The sequence below is a fragment of the Oreochromis niloticus genome, linkage group LG3 (genome assembly GCF_001858045.2).
Source record: "Oreochromis niloticus isolate F11D_XX linkage group LG3, O_niloticus_UMD_NMBU, whole genome shotgun sequence".
Classification (NCBI taxonomy): Eukaryota; Metazoa; Chordata; class Actinopteri; order Cichliformes; family Cichlidae; genus Oreochromis; species Oreochromis niloticus.
In genome coordinates, this window is record NC_031967.2 from 398910 (window position 1) to 424019 (window position 25110).

The 25110-nt window shown below is 43.6% G+C and overlaps 1 protein-coding gene across 1 annotated transcript; it reads right to left on the bottom strand.

The window, feature by feature from the left end:
• Positions 1-693: 693 nt before the first annotated feature.
• Positions 694-1977, bottom strand: LOC106097587 (NLR family CARD domain-containing protein 3). Its single transcript, XM_013267975.3, has 2 exons — positions 1231-1977; positions 694-721 (listed from the first exon to the last, which is right to left on the bottom strand). Exons 1-2 carry the CDS (start codon positions 1881-1883, stop codon positions 709-711), a joined length of 666 nt encoding a protein of 221 aa, XP_013123429.2. The 5' UTR covers positions 1884-1977; the 3' UTR covers positions 694-708.
• Positions 1978-25110: the final 23133 nt, after the last annotated feature.

The window sequence follows — 25110 nt, forward strand, 5'->3', positions numbered from 1 at the left end:
CATATCGCCCAGCCCTATGAATACGATGTTTGTGTGATTATCAGTGAAAGAAGCAGTGAGGAGGATGGAGAGAGAGAGAGGACAGAGGGTGAAGTTAGAAACACTAAAAGGATTTTTCATGGATTTCATGGATGATTTGAGTGATTTCCAGCAGGACACTTAAACATGTCAGTGGACGTCCTAAAGAACATATTCACTGATATGAAACGTGTCATTGAACAGGATTAATATCAGTGGAAACATGGTGGAAACAGCTGTGACTGCATGGATGTGACACACTTCAAATCTGTTCTCCACTCTTGGATTTGGGATCCATGGAGCTGCTGCTGAGTCTGTACAATAAAGGATGGTGTGGAAGGTTGCAGCGTATGGACACAAACACTTTGTGGTTACAACCTAAAGCTCCCACAGTCTATAAAGCACTGATGACATCATGACGTTTGGCGAGCGCTGCCAGGAAGTTAGCTCGGGGATGTAAACAGCAGCAAAAACACAGCAGTGAATTCCATCAGCAGAAAACAGGGACGACATTTCAGCAGCAACAACTAAACATTGAACAATCAGCTCTGTGATTAATGAGGACATGAAGTCAGACATTCATCATTAGGAGCAGCAGGAATGAGAGTGAATCCATGAGCTGCTGTGACATCAGCGTTAGCTCACAGATTTGACCCATGTTCAGTCCAGATGTCAGCAGTGTCTTCTCACTCAGTTTGTCCCACTGTTGGCAGTAAGAGAGCACAGCTGGTTCACCTCTGAGCCTCACTCTGACCCACAGCACTGTCACTCATCAGGACATCACACTTTAATCACACTAAACCAGAGTCTTCCTCGGCACCTTCATCCTCACTCACCATGTTTATGCCACTAAACTCTGTGTCTGTAGTCAGAGGAGAAGCTCAGACGGTGACTGCTCTGGATATTTGTCTCTGTTTGTAACATTATAGTTCACTTTACTACAAAGAAGCTCTACATAGATTCTTATTTCTGTCTCTCTAACAGGAGCGTCTGAATGACCAACAACAGCAGCAGGTTTAAAATACTGCCCCCTGATGACACCACACAGGTATTACATGTAGATGTGAGTCTACAGCACATGGCGTAAGTGCACACACACATTTTATCTGAGAAACTCAAACTAAGGAGAGTCGTTTAGTACTGCGTATATCTGAAGAACTAAACTACTAACCTACACTGATCAATGATGTTAATGATCACATCTGGACTCACCCAGCCTTTCTGCAGTTCCTCACAGCTGGAATCAGTCTCTGTCGTCCCCGCTCTGATGTTTTGTACTTCAGCAGGTCCAACTCATCCAGAACCTCCTCTGACATCTGCAGCATGAAGGCCAGAGCTGAGCACTGGATCTCAGAGAGTTCCTTCTCTGACCTGTTCTCTGACTTCAGGAACTCTTGGATCTCCTGAAATAATGAGAGGTGGTTCATCTCCATCAGACAGTGGAAGATGTTGATGCTTCTGTCAGGAGAGATTTCATCACTGTTCATCTCCTTCAGGTTGTTGATGACTCTCTGGATGGTTTCTGGACTGATCTCTGTCTGACCCAGCAGACCTCCTAAGAGTCTCTGGTTGGACTCCAGACAGAGGCCATGAAGGAAGCGAACAAACAGGTCCAGGTGGCCATTTTCACTCTGGAGGGATTTCTCCATGACTCTCTTTAGAAATGATCGGGAATTTCTGTTATGCAAACGACGTTCTTTTTTAATTTGGAGGTGTTTCAACAGGTAATCATCCAGAGGATGATCACTATGACCATCATCTTTATCATCATCATCATCACTATGACCACCATCCTCCTCATTCTGGCCTCTCCCCAGGAAGTCCTCCAGCACCTCTGTCTTCCTGTTGGTGTGACAGTGGAACATGTAGACTGCAGCCAGAAACTCCTGAATGCTCAGATGAACAAAGCAGTAGACTGGTTTCTGGAAGATCACACACTCTCTTTTGAAGATCTCTGTACAAACTCCTGAGTACACCGAGGCCTCTGTCACATCCAGACCACACTGCTCCAGGTCTTCTTGGTAGAACATGATGTTTCCTTTCTCCAGATGTTCAAACGCCAGCCTCCCCAGCTTCAGAAGAACTTCCCTGTCAGCCTCCGTCAGCTCCTGTGGACTCGTCTCATGTCCCTCATGGTACTTGTTCTTCTTCCTCTTTGTCTGAACCAGCAGGAAGTGTGAGTACATGTCAGTCAGGGTCTTGGGCAGCTCTCCTCTCTGCTCTGTAGTCAACATGTGCTCCAGAACTGTAGCAGTGATCCAGCAGAAGACTGGGATACTACACATGATGTGGAGGCTCCTGGATGTCTTCATGTGGGAGATGATTCTGCTGGACAGCTCTTCATCACTGAATCTCCTCCTGAAGTACTCCTCCTTCTGGGCGTCAGTGAAGCCTCGTACTTCTGTTAGCCTGTCAACACATGTAGGAGGGATCTGATTGGCTGCTGCAGGTCGGGAAGTTATCCAGACGAGAGCCGAGGGAAGCAGATTCCCCTGGATGAGGTTTGTCAGCAGCTGGCTGACTGATGACTTCTGTGTGACATCAGACAGCAGCTTCCTGTTGGTGAAATCCAATGAAAGTCTGCTTTCATCCAGGCCGTCAAAGATGAACAAAAGCTGAGAGACAGCCAGCTTCTCTGCTGTGACCTTCTGTAATGTTGGATGGAAAACATGGAGCAGCTCCAGAAGACTGTACTGCTTATCTCTGATCAGGTTCAGCTCCCTGAATGAAAGCAGAACCACCACACTGACATGTTGGTTCTCCAAGCCCTCTGCCCAGTCCAGAGTGAACTTCTGCACTGAGAAGGTTTTTCCAACACCAGCCACGCCGTTGGTCAGAACCACTCTGACGGGTCTCTGTTGGTCAGGTAAGGCTTTAAAGATGTCCTGGCACCTGATTGGAGCGTCATGGAGGGCGTCCATCTTGGAAGCTGTCTCCAGCTGCCTCACCTCATGTTGGGTATGAACCTCTTCACTCTGTCCCTCTGTGATGTAGAGCTCAGTGTAGATGGTGTTGAGGAGGGTTCTACTTCCTGTTTCATCACTTCCTTCAGTCACACGTTCACATCTCCTCCTCAGACTGATCTTATGTTCATCTAAAACCTCCTGCAGACCAACATCTGCTGAAAGAAAGAAAAACAGAAAGAAAACTCTTCAATGTCTGAACAACACAAGAAGTCCAGTTTTCAGAAATGAGTCCATCAGCAGACAGATGTTCAGTCTTACTTTGTACACAGCTGCTCTGACTGGCTGTCTGCAGTCCAGCTCTGCTTCTGGATCTTTCTCCACACTGGGGACAGGACGAGTCTCCTGATGAAGCAGACTGGTCCCAGTATGAGGAGATGCACTGTCTGCAGAACCAGTGTCCACAGCTGGTAAAGACTGGATCCTTCAGGATGTCCTGACACAAAGCACAGCAGGACAGCTGCTCCTCCTCACAAACACCACTCCTCTTCCTCTCTCTGTGAACACATTTCTTCATCACTAAAATCATTTACTGACTGTTTCTATAATATCAAAATGTAAAAGATTGTGCAGAAGTTCTGATGGTCACAGAGTAAAGTGGAGATACTTTTCTGTTTGAAGGCAGCGTTCAGTCTGGAAGCAAAGTGATGCTTCATTTGATTTCATCAACACGAATGAGCTGCTTTTCCTGTCTGCCTGCCTCATTAAACACTCAGTGATCTGCCAACAGTTTTCTGTGAATACAAACTTCCTGCAAAGACTTCACAGTAAAAGCCTTCCATCAGAGGGCATCCTGAATGTTTTCCAGTCAGTGTGCAGATTAGCTTGGTTTAGTTCATTTTCATTACTTTACAGAAGTAACTGATTAGTTACAGAAACACATCCAAGATGAGCAGGTTCCCCTCCAACATAAACTAAGCAGCTAAAACAAAAGTGTCCCAGCTGTCAGTCAGACTGTACTCTGTGCCACATTACAGATGTGGTTTCTGACAGCTGCTCCAGCTGCAGGATCAAACACATACAAGTCCAAACATTTTTGCTGGTTCTTTATTATTGAACAACACAACATGTAGTTCTTGTCCCAGCTGAGCATCTGTTATGCAGTCTTTAGCATTAGCATTGTTAGCATATCTGCAACAGAAACCTGGTCTTTTTTTTTGGTCTTTTTTTTCTAACTTTTGAGAGGGGCCGATGAGGGAGCGAAAGGAGAAGATCGGTGTTCCCACTCTTAGTTATTACAATCAACCCACCGTTGACTCTGTCACAGTCAGGGGGTCATGCAGTGGGCCAGCCCACTCCCACTCAGTCTGAGGGGAACCCACACTGTACACTTATCCTAATGTCAAATCAAACAACAACTACAAGGAAGGAGGAGAGGTAAGAAGGACTAAGGAAAGGAAACAAAGGGAACGCTAACAAATCACCTTCTGTTCATCTCTGGGTTCTCCTGGTGACTCTATGTCCACACTGGATCCAGCAGTTCCTTTTTATATATTTATTCATTATTTATTTATGTGCGTGATTCTTCTATTCTCATTGTCTTTATCACATCTGTATTTTCAGACTTCCTCTCCCTGCCTATATAAACATGGACCCTCCCCTGACCCCTCCTCTTTAATAATACAAACCAAAGGAATAAATGGCTTTTATATAGAGATATATAACTGTGTGTCATGTTTGCCTTTATTTATGCAGACCCACTCTGAGCTGAACTGAGGGATTATTCCCATCATTCTCCAATGTACAAAAATATCTGTGCCAGACTTTGGTAAAGTTGGAAAAATATTCACACATTAGTTTGTTCCTCGCAGGCTGTTTTGGACATTAAACAGAATTCATTTGTGGTCAGAGACACTGATAACTTTGCATGTGTCTGAGACAAGACTGAATAAAAAGCTGTTAGGATTTGGCTCCCTGAGCAGTTGGGATGGACTGTGTGGGTTTAGGGGAAAGGAATAAACAGATTCAGTGTCAATAAAACCAGTTTTAACAGCTCTGTAATCTGGAGTTAGGTGCTGAGGCTAATCAGTCACCTTGCACCAGAAACAGCTCTGAGACTTGTGAGTGGGGACTACAACGTCAGCCCAGGACCACTGATGTGGTATATGTGATATATGTGTATATATATATATATATATATATATATATATATATATATATATATATATATATATATATATATATATATATATATTTTTTTTTTTTTTTTATCTGTTGTTTTCAATGTTTCTGTAAAGCACCTTGAATCACCCTGTTGTTGAATTGTGCTATATAAATAAACTTGCCTTGCCTTGCCTAGCCTATATATATATATGCCTGACAGGAGCTTCCATGTAGTACTGAGGCAGGTTATTGGTCGGTAGTTGGATGGGACCGGTCCCTTCTTGGGGTCCTTGGGGATCAGGACCGTCCGACCTTCGGTTAGCCATTCCGGGTGTCTCTCGTTAACTAGCAGCTGGTTCATTTGTGCTGCCAGACGCTCGTGGAGTGCAGTCAGCTTCTTCAGCCAGTAGGCGTGAACCATGTTGATGCCTGGTGCTGTCCAACTCTTCATACTGGAGACCCTTTCTTGGATGTCTGCCACTGTGATGGTTACTGGACCCTGTTCAGGGAGGTCGCTATGGTCTGCCCTCAGATCCACTAGCCACTGAGCATTGCCGTTATGGGTTGCGTCCTTCTCCCATATGCTCTTCCAGTATTGCTCCGTCTCCAGCCTTAGTGGTGCTGTTCTGTTATTGTTCCCTTGCCACTGAGAGTACACCTTTGCTGGTTCTGTGGAGAACAGCTGGTTTATTCTCCTGCCTTCAATCTCTCTGGTGTACCTCCTCAAGCGGCTGGCCAAGGCTGTGAGTCTTTGCTTGGCAGTTGCCAAGGCCTCAGGTATGGACAGCTTGCTGTATTTCTTATGCACCTTCTTTGTCGCGCCTTTCTGCAACTCCGTTAGTTGGCTAACCTCCCTCCGTGCTACTTTGATCTTGCCCTCTAGCCTCCTCCTCCATGGAGGGTACTGCCCCTTGTGGCTGTTCAACTTGTAGCCAAGCATCTCACTGATCACTGCTGCCGTAGTGTATATATGTGTGTATATATATATATATATACACATACATACACATATACATATATGTATATATATATATATATATATATATATGATATATGTGGAGCAGGAGGAGGGCGAGGACAGGTGGAAGGAACCAAACTGACATCAAAGAGTTCATTATGCTTTTCTATGCAATTCTCTCACTTTTGTGTTTTAATGTCAACCTGCTAGCATGTTTTGGTACCTTGCCATAGCCCTCATCCTTCCCTGTTACTTCATCCTACTCTCTTGAATGTTAAGCACTTTGGTACACCACTGGTTTTTAAATGTGTTATATAAATAAAGTTTGTTGTTGTTGTTGTTCATCTTACTAACAGCTCACCTCTCTGCAGCAGACACAGGCTGGACTTTAAAATCAATGAAGCGACCTTTAGACCCATCACTGTGTAAGGACACAGAGCTGGGTGGAGGTCCAGGCTGGTTCCTGTGAATAATGATGGAGCAGTGATGTGAGTGCTGAGCTGTGACATGGAGAAGAGTCACGGACAGTTAGAGATGGTCATCTCACCTCTGAGCTTTGGTCTGGCTCTCATGTTCCCCACACAGAGTGCTTTTAGAGGGAGGGACTCCCTCCTCTCTGTCCTCACACTGATCCATGCTGCTCACATCAGCTCACACACACTTTCTACCTTCACCTGCAGAGGAAACACAAATCATTCATGTGCACATCAACTGAAATCCTCCTTTCATCATGTGTGCTGTCCAAATATCAGCTGCTTCTTTCCTGCTTCATCTCAGTGTCAGCTGAATGCAGTCAGACAGCAGTGTGAGGCAGAGGAAGCTGCCATCAGCTGCTCTACTATCAGGCCACTAGATGGAGCCTGAAGCTCACACGATGCATTCACTGACACACACTGATTCACTGTGACTGGAAGCTTCAGTCAGTCCAACACGTGTGAACAACATTTAAACATTTCAGCTGATCCATGATTCAAAGAGGATCAGCAGAGTTAAAGCTTCACACTAATTCTTCCTGCTGAGTTTGCAGAGAACTACACACACACTGATTTACTGTTTGGGGAAACTAGAAAAATGTTAGTCTTGAACTGGCTGCGTAATGCAGACAGGGTAGGACCCGAATATAATAGCGAAACATCTTCAAGCAACTTACAGAAGTCCAGATGCTTTTCTTTCCATGCTCCTTAAACTACGATGACCTGGATGACTGAGAACCTTCACAGGAAAAATGAAACACACTGAACAAAGAATGCAAGACTTTCACAATAAAACAGCAAACAAAGGAACGCAACACTGACATGAGAGCTTGTCAGAGGAGTGGAGGAAAGGCAGACGAGAGTGAGCGAGGGAAAGAGGAGACAAGAGAGACATGACAGGCTGAGGAAATATAGAATGGAGCACAAGGCCTCACACAAACACACACACACAGACACACACAGAGACACACACAGAGACACACACAGACACACAGGGGGAATCTAATGATCAAGGAACGAAACAGGAAATATAAGAAACTCAAAGCAGCATAAATAAGACTGTAAATGAACCAGAACATAAACCATAATACAAAAAACGCAAAGTGCTGGGTCAAAGGGACCCAGAACCATTAAAGTTCTTTTCTTTACTCGTCACTGTTTGAGTGCAGACAGACTCCACATTAAACTATGACAGCACCGTCCCTGCTGCTGCTGTTAGACCTGTTATTCACTCACTGCTCGCCAGTGTTTCTAATGAGTTTTACTCATCCATGAGAGTTTAAAGCTTGCACTTACAAGCAATGTTCCCTCTAATTTTTCATGTGTCTGAGCGAACACACAAACTCCCTGAGCAATCCACTGTGAGCGACATCAGACGTGTGCACTGTGGTCACGCCAGCATTGAATCCATCCAAGTTACATGGTTTATTAAAATAATCAATTTACAGCATTTACATTTATGTTAGACTACTTTTAATTAACTGTTTTATCCCACTTACAATGAAAATTAAAAAAAAAAATCCTGTTCATGACCTGTGTAGTATGTTAACACTATTGGAAGGAAAAAATAACTTGAACTCCAATTTTGAAAACACAACTTTCTTTTTTTTTTTTATAAAGCTCTGACTTGTATTATGAGTCTGTGGTCTGGGAGAGAGTCTGTAACTCTGTCTGCAAAATACAGCATATAATGACCAATGCTGGGCAATTAATTATATAGTTACTTCTTGAAAAAAGTTACTGCAAAGTTTTTTGCAGCTGTTTACCTAAAAATGCAGCCAAGGCGTTTTTTAAATAAACATTTCAAACTATTTACAGAACAATCAGCTGTTCTGCATCAAGTCTGATGCCACACAAATTATTTGTGCCACTCCAAAAAATAATTTCTGTCCCCTATGAGATAAAGGAGAACAACAGCCTGATACCTGCAGGCCTGACAACAGGAGATGTATCACTGCTGTAACACCTGTAACATTCAGCAGTCGCCTCATTGTTCTGACACACACAACAAAACTATTGACTACACTACACACTAACTACACACTAACTACACACTAACTACACACTAACTACACACTAACTACACAAGATTTGCTCTAAACGTCTCAAATCTCTCACATCTCAGAACACCGCCGTCACTCCGTTTCTTAACAACTAAATGTTTTGATTGGTCGACATGGTAAATTTTTCGACCAATAGGAAAGGGTGGGGATTTTTGGTGTTGTTTTTGCTCACAGGCTTTTGAGCGTTTTCCTTATGAAACGCCTCGTCTTGATGCATTCTCAATCATCCAGCAAAGTAAATCTCCAAAAGTTGAATCTGTTCATCTGGACGTAGCGTTTTGTGGGAGAAACGTTTCGTCACTCATCCAAGTGACTTCTTCAGTCTCAGCTGACTGCAGGTTTCAATCTTATAAACAGTACATTTGCATCATGACTGAAACCAGCCCACTGAAGGAACAATGGGCTGGGAGGTCAGTTCCTTAATCATAATTATGCAAATTCTCATGACCATTGATCAACAATCACTGACCAAAACCCACTGATCAAAGAACACTGATCAATGGCCATGAGTACCATTCACAGAGAGTTGGGGAATGGCTGCAATCACAGCATTGTAAGATGGTGACAGATGTACCCTTAGGCCCCCTCCTCGATTCAGAGATGGTCTTTCCCTTTTCATGTAAATGGCCTCCTTGACTCCGCGCTCAAACCAGCGTTCCTCCCTGTCCAGGATGTGTACATCCTCATCCTTGAAAGAGTGTCCACTGGCCTGTAGGTGTAAATAAACTGCAGAGTCCTGGCCTGATGAGGTGGCTCTTCTGTGTTGTGCCATCCTGTTAGCCAGAGGTTGTTTGGTTTCCCCCAAAACACGCTGCGCCAAAAACTGGTCCACCCCAAGGATCGGGTCCCCCGACACAAACAGAGTAACATAGTGTACGCTGTTAAGTGCCAGGAGGATTGCCAGGATTTATACATCGGGGAAACCAAACAACCTCAGCGGCTCTAGTGAGCCTTGCCCCCGGCTCGCTATCGAGCTAGTGGGTAACAGACGTCTACGAAAACGTCGGAGCACTTTTGAAAATATGTGGTGTCTTGATAAACTGAGCGGATATTTGAGGTTTACACAGTTACATTCAACGCCTGAAAATATGTTAAATGTTTATTTTGTGACCCAGAAAGAGTAATAAGAGTAATATTAAAACTAACTAGCTGCCACCATTGCTGGAAACTGAGCTGGGCCGCGCTATGAATTCTGGGACACAGCTTCTTCTTCTTCGGGGTTTAACAGCAGCTGGCATCCTTGTACATGCAGTGCTGCCATCTTCTGTTTCAGTCCGTTATTACACTCTTAAATCCTACTACTTATTCCTGCGTCTTTTGTAATCTTACAGAGCTTCAAACGACGCGTCGACTATTAAATTAGTCGTCGACGATTTTGATAGTCGATGTAATCGTGACTAGTCGACTAATCGTGGCAGCCCTACATCTGGAGCACAGACATCTGGAGCACAGACATCTGGAGCACAGACATCTGGAGCAGCATGTCGATGCTGTTGGTTGAGATCCTGAAGACTGAAGTCCAGGCAGCTCCAGCAATGATTCACTGATGTGTTTTTATTCCATGTATGAATGTTGTTATTGACAGAGATGAAGCTTGTGTGTCAGTGATGCAGTGACTGTTGTTGTTACCTGTACAGGCTGGTTAGACTCTGGTCGTGTCCAAATTCAAGGGCTGCATCCTCCTGAGGACCCGGCCTTCACGGTCTACGTGGGCCGGGTCCTCAGAAGGTCGGGTAGGCCGGAAGTAAACGGCTGTGGAATTGGACGGTCTAGCCTTCAGATTAACGTCACCGCTGTCTCGGTGGAGTTTAATAAACTCGGCCGTCTGCTCCTTGCTATGTAAAATATAACAGGACACTGGAGTAAACTCTCGACGTCTCACACTTCTGTTTAATCAGTTTTCTGTTTGACGTTTATTCAGCTGTGTGAAAACCAAGGAGTAACCCACCTGGGGGATTAATAAAGTTTTATTTTATCTAATCTAATCCAATAACTTTAATCTCAGCCAAACCGATTTACTCACGAACAAATAAAACACTGAAAAAAGCCAAACAATAGCATTTTTAGGTTGTCTAAGTGACTTATATATTACGTTTAACCTGAGTAGCGAAACTCTGCGGTGATCTGAAAATGATGTGCCGGGAGTTGTGCTTTTTTTGGCAGCTAAAGTGACCATTGAACCCCCCTGGCTAGCTATTGAGCTGGTGGGTAGCAGATGCTCCAAAAACATTGAAGCACTTTTGGAAATATGCGATATCTTGATAAACCGAACAGATATTTGATGTTTACACAGCTACATTCTTGCCTAGAAATATGTTAAAGGTTTATTTTGTGACCCAGAAGGATTAATAAGAGTAATTTTAAAACTTAGTAGCGGCCGCCATTATTGGAAACTGGAGTTTGGCTGGGCGGCGCTATGAATTCTGGGATATGGTAGGCCACGAAGGACACACCCGACCCATCCTTCAAATTCGGTGAAAAAGAGGACGCATTTGTCGGCTGCATTCGGAGGAGTCTACGAATTTGGACAGCCTTCGGCGCGTCGCTGTGACGTAATCGGTCTACAAATGCGGCCTCAGGAGGAACCAGCCCATGAATTTGGACACGACCACAATGAAACAGATCATACAGATCTCTGCATGTTAGAAGAGAGTATTAAAGGTCATGAATGAGACAAAGGCAGGGAGGCGTCCTTTACAGCTAAACAGCAGAGTGAGAGAACAGCCAGCACCTCTACATTTATCACATTATACAGCACATGTATGATCCTGACAGGGATGATAAGAATTTAGTGATTCCATCATTGATATTACTTATTGATTCTCAGTAGCTCTGCTCTGACAGTCACCACCATCACTGAGCAGCATATCAAAGACATTTGTGCGCATTAACTGCATGTTGTGGGTCAAATGTTTGTGCATGTTGGAGGCATTTCCTCTTTGTTGTGATCAGTGTTGGTCATTACTCAAAAAAGTCTTTATTACACATATTACACAGAATACTTTAATTAAAAGTAATGGAGTACGTTACTTCATTACTCCTCATAACATTACTTTGATGTTACTGTGTAAAATGAACAAATGAGCATGTAACAATATAAAGCTGAGGTACAGCCCCACACACCAACACAGATCCTGATGAGGTCACGTGATCTTTCTCTGAGTGTTTATGAACACAAAGATGAAACAGCACAAAGACACTTCAAAGTGATTCTACTGTAGAAACATGAACAGGTAGAAACCTGCAGCCTGACTGCTCATCACTGTGTTATAGGGTTGCCAACCGTCCCTTAAAACACGGAATCGTCCCGTATTTAGAAACAAAAGTAGACGTCCCGTATTGAGCTGAAAAGGGACGCACTTTGTCCCGTAATACAGTGAGGATCAAAAGTAGTCTATAAATGTTAATGGAATTAACGCTTTGTTTGAAAACGTAATTCCCAGCCCCTCTCCTGCTTTTTAACCATTGAGCTGACAGCACACTTATGACAATTCGAGTATGACAATTCAGATTACCGCTTATCTCATTGGTCGAGGAAAGGTCGCTTACGGAGAAAATACCAGAAGACAACAGATGACCACAACAAGAAAAATGGCCAACAGGGAAACAAACGCCGACACTGCGGTGCAAGTCTCGGACGACAGTACACCTAAAGCTGGGCAGACACTGTGCGATTTTTTCAGTCGCGTTATTCAGCTCCTGCTCAAACTGCACGATTGACTCGCAGGGGTTAAAAGTTCGTAGGTCACGATGTAGGGTCTCACACTATACGGCCCGATGCTCTGATGCGACCTGAGTGCTCACACTGTGCCTCCATAAAATGAAGGTTATAACAGAAATTCTGTCGCTCGCTCTCCCTCTCTGTCTTTCACTCACACAGACACGCACACCAGCACCATCAACTTTGCTAAATTGCTAATGAAATACATTGATCAGGCACCTGTCGTGATAATTTTGTGAGGCCACATCGAAAAGGCTCGGATGAGCTTTCCAAAGTTCTACAAGTTGTGCCTCCATCACCTGTGTCCAGATCACACGCTGCACAGCCGTGCTGCTCCGTCTTTTTCACTGACGTTTACGTGTTTGCGCGTGAGCAGTGTGAGCGGCTGCGGTGACACCCTCACGAGCGATTGATGATCGGGAGCTGGTCGAGAGGTGTTAATAGCTTCTTGTTACCCCACGTATACTACACGATGCACGATGAAGGCCAAAATCGGGCCGATCACCAAATCGGTCGCACGACTTAAAAATCGGCTCAAAATGTGCCAAAAATCGCACAGTGTGAGTCCAGCATTAGACCAGCAATGTTTGTTCCCCTCAGAGAAAGAAAAAAAGGCTGCAAAAGTACAGAGAGGAATGGGAAAAGGAAATCACCTGGCTGGAAAAGTGCAGGATAACACCTATAAAGCGCACTGCACTGTGTGCCGGTGCACTTTTTCCATAGGCATGCTTCTAATGGTGGGCACATGAAGAACATGAGGGGCGTGAAAGCTCGGGGAACCCTTAACCAATTGTTGTCCACCAGGCCACGGCAGAAGCAGATATGGTAAACATTGGTTTGTTTTTTTAAACCCTCTGGTTAAGGTTAATATGGGCATGTGCAGTGAATATCAGCGCTATGTGGCCAGAAGTGTAATAATATAATTTATTTTGTGTAATAAACAACTGCAAGGATAGATGATTACAACAAATAGATGACTAATACATAAAAGTAATACATAGATGAAAAATGATGAGTTATGATGCGTAATCATGGGAACAAGCGGGTTTACAAATGGGAGCAGCTGATTAGCATTAGAAAAGCTGAAATAATACCTCAAGTGAAGCCAATTGTACTAAATGCACTAAATGTGCACTGTTACAAGAATGTGTTTCGTTCTATTGTTTTCTATTAATTTATATAATTTTAAGTTAAGCAGGACAGAGTTATTTTAAAGAAAGATTTACTTATATTCTCAAAAGTTAAGCATGACAGGCTTCTGTTTAAGAAAGAGACCTGTTTTATTGTGTTAATGTTGTCATTTTGAGCTAAAAATAAATGGCTAAATGATCATTTGTTTCCCATATGGTCATATCACAAAGAATATGCATCTACTTAAATCAAATTCAAGTCAAATGGTTAAAAAAATAATTTCACACACAAAAAATAAGAGCTACAAAATTCACCACACTGGGAAGGGTGAAGACAACTGGGTCGCCCGGCCCTGGCCACGAGGTGTCCCTTATTTATTTTTCAGGGAGTTGGCAACCCTACTCGTGTGTAAATATTAATCACAGTGACAGTAAAGAAGGTAAAGGGCTGTGACGTCATCACGTACGCTGCGTCCTCTGTGGGCTCTGAGTGAACTCACAAAGTACAAACTACAAGTACACAAACAGGAACGTAGCTCAGAGTGAGGACACACTCGGCCTCGTTGGTCCAGCTGTGAGTCCGTTACCGTGAACTATGGAGCGGCAGATTTGTGCTGAACTAAGCTGCACACAGCTGATGTTAGCCAGGAAACATTACACACTGACTTTAATGGAGAGACCGGAAATACAAACACACACAGTTTGTTGTGTGAAGAAATCAAACATGAGCTGAACAAACAGTAAAGTTCCTAAAGACAAACTGTTAAAGGAGGAAACAAAGCAAACTTACAGTTTCTTCACCAACAACAAGCTCCACTCCACACCTGGACACTAAACACGGACACACAGGTGAGCTGCTTCCTGGAAGGAGGCGGGACTCCACCTGAAACTCAGCACAGGTGGGAGGGGCTCAGCTCTGTGTGTGCTGATGTGTTAACTTTAAAAATATGCCGTCTGACTGCTCAGACTGAGTCAGAGTAAAGTTCACATGCTGACGTGTGGAGACATGAAACCTTGTTGTAGCTGCAGGTGTGAACACACTGATCCCAGATCAGCTCTGCTGTATTTGTAACATGAACATTTCTGCTGCAAAGCTTCAAATGTTCAGCATGTTTCTCTGTTTCCAGTCTATAGATCCAGTCACACTTTCTACCTTCACCTGTGCAGTAAAGACTGAGAGCAGAGCTGAAACCAACCGTCCAATCAGTGAGCAGCATCAACACCTGAGCTTCATTCAGATTCTGTTATTGAAGATGTTGTTGGTACAAAGTTCATCTGCTGCTCACATGAATCCATGAAAGATTTATTTCACTGAATGTTTCTTCAAAGCTCATTTCAACCTGTTGAAGGCAGCAAAGTTTGAATGGAGCTCTCTGTCTGTGCTGATTTGTCGCCCTCTGGAGGTCAAAGCACAAACTGCATGATGTCACTGTAACCACCACAGAGACAGGAAGTGTTTTTATGACTGAAACACTGAAATGATGCTAACGGCTGTCGTTAGGCTCACTGACAGCAGTGCTGATGTGTTTGTGTGGGATCACAGGATTGAAAGCGGAGCTGTAATCAACCAAAAGTAGCCTGATGTGTGAGTCTGTGTTTTCCAGGTGGGAGAGGTAGCAGTGAAGGGCAGTTTTCCCACAAAACAGCACAACCAAGGACTCAGAAGCACAACATCAAATACAAGAAGTTAAAATGCTGGGTCACAAAGACCCGTGACAGACTCACCTTTAACTGCCCAAGACTGCGTCTGAATCTTTGGACCAACTTCAGGGATGAACTCAGTGATGTCAGTAAGACAGAAAAGGTTTTCACATCAAGCTCACTGGGTGTGTTGCAGACTATATAGTTAGTGTAGTTGTTGTTTTGTGTGTCAGTTCTACTACTAAGTGTCACAGTTGCTGCAAAAAAGCCACCAAGTAATAATAATTTACCTTCAAATCGTTCCTCCAACTCATTTAGTCGCATTCAAGCAGTTTGTTTCTTACAAAATCATCCAAGAAATGAACCTGACAGATAAACTGTAATATTTAACCAGACCAGATCTGTGTAATACATTTCTGTGTCATGTTCCTGTTCCACACAGGTGCAGACTGTGGAAATCTCTGTGCCATGTAGTGGTGAGGTTGCTACCCAGTGTGGTTATGGGGTTTAAATAGAGCGGCTATTGGACGAATTTCACCAATGTCACCAATTTTCTACAGAAATATATTTCAGAGGTTACTGTTGACATGAAAATCTCACCAGATGTGGCAACAACCCATCAAATCCACACATGCAAAGTAATCAAACCACACGTTTCCATAGATTATGTGTAACAAAGAGAAATAAGACGGGAAAAAGTCTTGAACACACTTGCTGCAGTTTGTTTAACACTTTGTACAAAAGCCTTTGTGTATGATGACATCATCAAGATGGCTCCTGTGTGGACAAATTAGTCGTACGCATGTATTCTGTGCGCTGTGGGCGTGGCTCTACACAGAGTGACAGATGGTCTCCGAGGTAACCACCATGAGATGCTCAAATGCTCTTAGCTTGCACATCACATGTGCTCAGATGTTTCTCCACATCAACAGGGCCCCGTCTATAAACTGTGAGGATTCAGGTCAATGGAAGATGAAATGACATAAAAGTTTATATTAAATAAACTGAAAGTAACAAACCCAAAGCAACAAATGAGTTTTGCATCAATCATTGTTTTTAATTTGAGATCTACGTAAGAATGCTAATCACAAACTGCTCATGAACTTCTACCATGGAGATCCTTCTGCTGCACACTGTGGTTCAGCTGCTGTGGAGGACAAGAGGAAACTGCAGCGGGTGGTGAGGGCAGCAGAGCGGCCCTGGGCCCCACACTAACCTCCCTCACAGACATTTATATACTGGCAATGTCGTCCTCAAGGACCCCCTGGACACTCACTCCACCCCCACCCCTTCCCTCTGGTAGGTGCTACAGGTCGATCAGGTCGATGACAAACAGACTCAATAAAAGGTTTTACCCACATGAACTTACACTGCCCCACTGTGTGTGTGTGGAACAAAGATGTGAAGCAGCATAAGACTCACGTGTGATGCTGTCCTACATGCATAGAACTAAGTGACAAAGTGACCATGAAATAAAGAAACGTCCCATCACAGATGTTTGCCTGACAGCTGTGTTCAGCTCACAGAATAAAGAGTTTGAGTCTCTCACTGACTCAAACTCCTTCAGTGACACTTGCAGCCTTGCAGATTAGTTGATCCTGATGCATCTCTGGAGCTGCTGCTGTCCCCCAGCAGACAACAACAACATAGATGCTCTCACTGGTCCACTTTACCCTCTAATCACATCTCTGACATCTGCAGGTTGCTCCAGTAGAGACTCTTGTGCAATGCCAGGTGTTTGTGTTGTATTTGTCTGTAGGTACACATTAGATATGACTATGGACGCACACACACAAGTGAACACAGGAGCACAGATGGTTTCCATCTCCACCTGCTTCCCTCTTCCTTCACACAACTGTGAGGATGATGAAGAGGTTTCAGGACGAGGTGGTCAGCAAGCACAGGATGAAGCAGGGCCGTGAAACTCTCTCTGCAGCAGATGTTTAATAAGACTCAGCTTTAGGGATCTTTGTCCACCTGGCAGCAAAGTAACAGCTTCACTCATGTGAACAGTCACAATGTTAAACGTTTCTATATTTTCATATATATTTAGACGTCATCTGTTGATGCTGCAGAATAAAGTCTGTTAACAGAGTCCAGGATGTGTAGAGCAGGTCCAGCTCTCCCTTTACTGTGTCCACCTTCATCAGCCCTGTGAAGTGACACAGAGTGCATGTGTGTCTGTCAGCTGTTGTTTATTGTGAAGAAGACAGATGGAACAAATGAACACACACTTTTAGAGAAATCTGAAAAAGAAACACGTGCTTGGGCTCCTTCTGTGCTCGTCTTTATTAATGCTGATCTTTCTTTCCTTTTGTTCTTTGGCACAAGCTTCAGTCTTTTCTCCCAGGGCTCCTTCACACTTAGAAACACACCTACATTCATTTATACACAAACATCATGAAACAAAGGGGCGGCTTTGTAAAAGAGGACACAAGATCCTCTCTGAACAGCACATTAATATCAAACACAGGACTAAACAGGACTAAGTCTGTGGTGTTTTCATTATTACTTGCTAAGTATTTTTCCAGTGGTTTGAAATGTGACTCGAGTCTGATTCTTCTACTGTGTGTGAACTCTGAGCAGCTGCATTAAACACCTGCTTTTCAAACGAGCCTCAATTCTGTGACTCTGTGAATTTAAACGTTTGTCACCTGCATAAATAACAATACTTGATCTAGTGAGGACTGCAGTGCTGCTATGATCCCAGCTTATAGATGGAGGCTAGCATAAGAGGCTCACAGCTAAAGCAGCACACCTGGGTCTCCCAGCCTATTAAAAGCAGCCCTTTGCTTCACCTGCTTCACTAAACATTATTATTCTTATTTAAGCAGAGTGGTGTGATTGATGTAGGCATTGCTGTGTGACAGGATGACTTTTCTTGCACACCCACTGTTGTGGATGGGCGTAGCTTTGGGTCACGTGGTGTCGGTAACAGTAATAGTGATCGCTATATCACCTGCTCACGTCCCGAGGGGATTTTTGTGGGTGATGGGAGAAGTCGACGTTTGCTGACCGCTCAAGCTTAGAATGTTGATTTTGATCACTGTTTTTCTGGATTTTAAGGATTTGATTACAAATAAAGAAGTTTTTAATCTGGAACTTTGACTTACGTTTTGAACAGCGGGCGCGTCAACATTATTCCCCTATTCAGCTGCTCGGCGACTCAAAGGCTTGACAGGCGCCAATACCCACCAAATGAGGGCGCACATGCTTCCACGCCCACTGGTGACTGCACACATCCTTTCAAGGAAGCATTTCATTCATCCCTAACAAATGGAACAAAACACTGTGCAGCGTGTTCAGGTTTGAACGTGGCCCTGGCCTCTCTCTGCATCCACCTGCATCGGCCTTCTTGTGTGTTGTACCTCCAACAACCCAGCAGCACATCCACTCCCTGCTGAACTGCTTGGTTTGAATAAATTCTACTTTCTTTGTAGGTACATTTCATCTGTGAACTCCTGAACTCCTCTACAGCAAAGGCTGCAACTCATTGGTGGTTATGTCACCATGAGAAGATTTTATTCTTTTAGGATCATTCAGATGTTTAGTAGTTTTTGAAGGACAGGATTGTGATTTGGCCTTTTTAATGAAGGAGGCTGAACGATTTCCGAGCTGCCACAAATCAGCCAATCTGCTCCAGATTTAGTTTCTCTGGCCTGAGCAGCATCCCTGTTTTTAAGGAGACTGCATAGCTGAGGAGAAAACCAAGGATTGTTTCTGCATTTCACTCTAAATCTGAGCATGGGGGCATGCTTATTTATCATTTTGATAAAAGTGTCATAAAAATAATTCCATGCCAGCTCACCATTGGTGATCAGATTCTGTTCCAGTTATAGTCCCATAAATCATGAAGCTTGCTGACAGAAAAGCTTCAAATCTCCTTTGAAAGCTGTTTGTGGTCTTGATTGTGGGAGCTTCAGTTGTCTGACTCCAGCTGCCACACAGTGGTCACTGACATCATTTGCAAAAACCCCAGTGTGACAATATTTATCAGTGAAACAGAAATCAGGAAGTGACGACTTTTCTTTGAACATTTGCTAAGGCTGAGCTGTGCTTTATACCACAGTTGGGAAAAGAGGAAAGAGAGCATATTATCCTTAATGTGTTAGGAAAAAAGAAATCTGATACCAAACTGATATAACCACAATAGTCACATATCAAGTAACCAGAGTACAGCTGTGCAGGACTTTTATTGTGAAAAGTAGGAAGAGGAAACAGTTTTCATGAGCAAGCTTTTCTGACATGTGTATTGAGTGGTTGAGAGGAGGCGGCAGACAGCAGGACAGTCAAAAGCTCCCGACCACACTGGTACTGGGAATCCCACAGTGCTCGTCCTTTAATAAACACTCCTCACCAACAAGGCTGAACGGCTGCTGTCTCATCATACATGAAGCCAGCAGCGTTCATACAACAGAGGGCAGGGCGCATGCTTGTGACATCACTAAACATGAAGTTGTCTTAAAGAGACACCACACTATTGCGACTGTTACACATGGAAACTTATAAGCATAACTTCTCTCCAACAAACGTGGAATAACAGGAAGATCCTTTACAAACACAAGTCATTTCTTCTTCTTTATATGGAGGAATTAACTGGAAACAAACTTGGCTGCATGGAGGACAATTTAAAGGAGTTTCTTATAAAATACTACAGAACTTTAAAATTTAGAGACGAAGCCAAGAAGACACTGCAGAGGTTTCAGCCTGATGTGAACTGTTCTGCTTCTTTCTGTGAGTTATGCACTGAAACTATTTATCATCTATTTGATCAGAATATAAACACCAGAATCAGAGTTGTTTCTAACAGCAGTTTCATTATTGATCCAACAGCACAGATTTATCACTGATCTGTTAAACCTGATCACTTAACCCTTTCACACACAGTGGTCACTACAGTCACAGCTATTCAAAGTATTTGTGTCAGTGTTGATGGTATACTTGCACATAAACCACTACACTGGACACTGATGTGTCCCTCCATACCCAGTCAAAACCTGTTGTCCACCTAACTGGACATGTAAAAAAAAACTCTTTGAAAAGTACACGTTTAAATGAAGTTCAAAAATCTTTTTTCATGCCTAAAGATGAATAAAAACACTTAAGAAGAAAATCCTGATTGAGGTTGTCATAATTCATGCGTGAAAGGGTCAAAACTAGAAAATAGACGGGACAGACATGACTGAGGGAGAGGAAGGGGAGAAAGAAAGAGGAAGGAAAAGAAAAACAGAAGGGGAGAGGGACAGTGAGAGAGGAAACTTAAAAAGAGAAAGAAGAGAAAAAACATCTCCTGGATCACCTGTTGAGAGAAAAAGAAGAGAAAACAAGCAAAAAAACAGAGCAACATACTAAACACAACACCATCAGGTTAATCTAGCTAAGTGTAAACAGCAGTAAATACTAAATATTGAATGTTGTTGTGTAGCAAGCAGGACCGACAGCGCACAATGTGCTTGGAAATAGCAGCCAATAGAGGCGTAGTTTATGTCTATGAACAGTGAACACCCGTGTGCACACCTGTGTGGATCAGCGCGCTTGTATTCAAAAGGTTTCCCCATGTAATGCTCTGCTAGAGGGTGTAGAGAGCCATAGCCCCGCCCCCCAGGGCATGAAGCAGGCATGGAGGAGATCCAGGCTCCATGCCTGCTTCTGTCTGTCCCGTCTGTAACAACTGAAAATAACATAAATAATAACAGCAAAGGTCGATCAAATGGACCAATACAGCAAGGCCGTGATGATCTATTTGGCAAAGTAAATCCATTGGGTCTCCTTGTTGGTCTTCAGACAACAATTCTGACGGCTGAAGAACCAAATGGGACAGAAAACAAACAAACAAAAACAAAAAACTAGAAAATAAACGATCACGTTTTGAGTTGAAAACAGTGACAACAGACACAAAATCACATAGTTCATAATAAAAATGACTGCTGTGAATCTTCTAAATCCAGTGGATGATGTTCAGGTTGTGTTTGTGCTGATTACAGAACCATGTGATGTGATGACTGCAGTGAAGAAGAGCAGCATATACTGTCACACAGCCCCGATAGCAACATGACTCTGGACCAGATCTGTAGACCAGGTCTGGACTGGAGTCCACCTGTGCAGTGGAACAGATCAGGATCTGTTTGTTGTTGTCACCTCTGAAGAGCTTTGACGTTCAGTTTTACACAGTTAAAATCATTATTTGCTCCTAATAAAGATCCAGTGTTTCTGGTCTAAATGTGTCATATAAATGCATAAACCACAGGATTTACCACTAAGAGCTCCTGTCTGGCCAGAATGCCGTCAGCCCCCTGTGTGGATGTTATAGCGTGGACAGGGTGAAGGCCACATCAGTGACAGATAGAAGAAAGCAGAGGAATAGAAGAAAGAAAAGGGACAGAAAAGAAGGGTGGTGGGGGAAAAGTCGAGGGTGAAGCAGATGTACACAATGGGTCTCCACCTGCTGCCACAGATGGAGCTCCCACAGCCAGGGGAAGGAGTACCAGCGGTCCAGTGCAGCGGCCAGCCAACCACTGCAGAGGCCGGCCACTTCAGAGAAAGCCAAAGACGGGACCCTGGACCCCAAGAACCACCCGACACCTGGGGGAACCCCGACCGCGCAACTAAGAGGAACAAGCCATCCCCGGAAAACAACCCTCATAGGAGCAGGCCAGCAAGTCTTGCACCAGTTGTGACATCACATCCTGTGTCGTGCGACACAGTCGTTGTGGTGCGTTGGTCAGTATCGCTTAATGTTTGTAACTTGATCCATTGTGCCGTGGTCGTTGCAATCATGCTCATTTTCCCACCATTTTAATGATGATCCTGCACCGAAGCTCAGAGACACACGAATACACAGAGTGAGATGTTGAAGCGGTTTGAAAACTTGAATTTGTAGAAAGACCTTTGCAAAAAACACCCTCAACAAAGTCGTGGCTTCCAGTTTTGCTTCTCCTTATCAGCTCGTGTGACGTGATCCTGTCTGAATGGTCTAATGTAGGAGAAGAGTGCAGCGCCTTCTCCCGCCTTAACCACAGTTAGAAACGACTGCATCTGTGTGCTGACGAGTTAAATGACCATTGTGGGGGTATGATGGTGCCAGGAGTGGTTCCAGGGGTGGCGCCACAGGGGCACTGGTCCCAGCTGAAATTTGATTGGCCCCCTGAAGTGCCCCTGTGCTGTCACTCATCTGTCCTTTGCGGGAGTGCTCATCAGATTCAAATCCAAGTCCCAACACTAGTGGTGCTAATGAGAAAAATGGGAATTTCCAGTGTGAAATCTTACAGAAGAAGATTTGAACATCCTGCAATGAAAGCTTTTCAACAACTGGTTAGAGTCGACATTTTGAGAAGTTTGTTGGTATGTCATAAATCTGTATTTACCCACAGCTGTCATGTAGCTGAAGTCTGACAAACATTAAATGAGCCCCAGTGCTCCCAGTATCGGTGCAGAGATCCAGTTTAATCGACTGTAACACGAGCTTTGTAATATAAGTCCCGGCGTGTGTGGTACCTAAAAAAAACTGAATCTCAGCTAAAAGCTCCTTTAAACCATTTCTGCAGCCACCAAATACAGCAAGAACAACAAACAGTTAGGAGCCGTTACGTCATTTCACAACAAACACAACGCAGCCTCGTTAGTGCAAAACTGCAGCTAGCAAAACATTGTTTAAAAGCTGAGATCTCACAGATTCCAAAACTGCGAGTTTCATCACGCTCCGACCAAAATTCATCGAACCAGCTGAAACAGCAGACCACAAATATGCACAGCGTTCAATAAAATATAAGGTAAAATTCGCTCCTTCCAACGTGTGAACATCCAGTCGGGACTCCAGAACTTTCCCCTCCTCACTCGATCTCCCACAATGCCTCAGAGCCGTTTCCCGTCAAAAATCACAAATTTTGCCCGGCTACAGACATTTGATTGGACCAGGGTGAGTGTTGTAAATTTATGGTTACGTGTATTTTTTGCTCTGCAACTTCTGATTGGTGGACCTGACGTAAAAACAGTGATGTTAACTTGATTCTCTTGGCTAAAATTATTTTAAAAAGAGGGTCAATCATGCAAATCTGCCAATAGAAGCCAAAGTTACAGCCCCTCAGAGTTTAAAGAGAAAAGGCACGTTTCCAACACTCGGTTATGCAAAGGGAAACAGGCCCACAGTGCCTGAGTGGGTAATTCTTCAAATAATATTCAAAAGCAAACATTTTTAAGCATGTAAATAAAATTAAATCATTTCTGCTCTTCAATACCTAAGAAATGAAAACTGGCAGATGGAACCAAAATGTGAAACGCCTGGCTATCTGTGCATTTAGTGCTGTAAGGTTTCACTGTTTACCTTCAGAAGCATAAATCTTTGCACAGATAATGTTCATATGTGGATTCCTGGTTTTCTGGAGTTAATTGTGACCCAAAGCGTATTTTTAAAGTGTTCCAGGCAATAAAATCTAAAAATAAATCTACTTCCTGTTTCTGTGTTCCAGCCTCAGTGACTCTGACACAGTGCTGTAATATTTACACCTCTGATGAAAACAGAGTTTGTAGTTGCAGAGAAATACTCGACTCATTTTGGGCATTTACGAGCAGGAACCTCAGAAAGCCCCTCGGTGCTTCACTGGTTAAGAAGCAAAGCAAACATTAGTTAACAGTAATGTTAATTAAGGCCCAAAGTTTAGGAAAGAACGTCAGCACTTCACTAATGAATGTAATGCTGATTCATGTACTTGTTTTGTAATGTGCATGTTGTGCGTTGATATTTCCCATATTCTTTGGCACTGATAGATGAAAAGTCTCAGGCAGGACCTGAGCCTGCCAGCTGCTGACAGTGAGCAGGGAGAGAGCAGCAGAAGCTGGTCAAGAGCACCTTCAGTCCTCCTTCATCAGGTCAGAAATCATTTGGGTGTCTGTGTGAAATGTCTGAATTTAAAAAATCTTTTTTGTAGACATATTTATTAAATGTTTAACAATTATATAGAAGAAAGACGATGTAAAGAACAAAACCTTTGGCCCATAAACACAGTCAGGAGTCACAGTCGAGTGTGAGCTGCATGTATACAAAGAAATAAGAAGGAAACAGCAGTTAGAAGGAGCGTTGTACGTGCTGTTGGAGTAATACTTGGCCCCTCTATGAATACTGTGGCCTCTTGATGGCCCCACACTCAGAAACATAGATCCACCACTTTCTTTTCTACTGCACTGAGGTCTAGCAGGACAAACACAGAGATGAGTCCACTGTCACCACCACTTGTCTTTTCCCAACCATTAGTCCTGTTATTGCGCCTGTTGATGTGGGTGTGGCCAATGAAATGTCTCCATCACTTGTGTTGACACCAGGCTGTGACATTCTTCAGGTGATGGTGGCTGTTCAGTCTTGGTTTTGGATCCTGATGTGTGGAGCCAGGGCTTGGGCCACAGGTACTTTCCCCTGTAGACCAAGCCCCTGTAGAACAGGCTGCTTACAGCACCCCCTGGTGGTGTTAAAGTGGAGTAGAGCCATGAGTGACAGATGATCTCTTTCCTTTGGCTCTGCTGTTTGTCCTCATATGATCCTTCTTCCTGGCAACAGTGGGCTATGCAATCAATAATCAATAACATTGTTGCCTTTTTTTCAGGAAACTGTTTAATAACCAGCAATCACAAATCTGAGGACTATTAAACACTTCATGACTCTTGTTTTTGAACAGCCTGCTCGATGAAGATTACAGAGAATAGTGTTGTAGTTCAGCCTGACCAGATCTGAACTTTTTCCACGTCCAACATAAGGATAAAAATGTTAACCACCTAAAGTTTGTGAACAGGGTAAACAGCATCCTGTCATAATGTCCGGCTGGTTCTTTAAACCTCTATAAACTTTGTTATTACTGATTTTGACTTGTGTAATTGATGGTAGCTACTAAGGCACATTAGCATAACTGCTGATCTTTGGACTAAAAACATGTTTTTGTAGTTAATTTAAAGGCAGAATCAGAGTTTGAAACAACATTCAGAACTGCAGTTAACCTGTGTTTCATTCAGGTGCTGCAAACACATCGGCCGTTCCAGGACAAATTTCCAGCTCA

Coding starts and splice junctions, on each gene's coding strand:
- LOC106097587 (XM_013267975.3), bottom strand. CDS start 1,883: ATGTTCCACTGTCACACCAACAGGAAGACAGAGGTGCTGGAGGACTTC.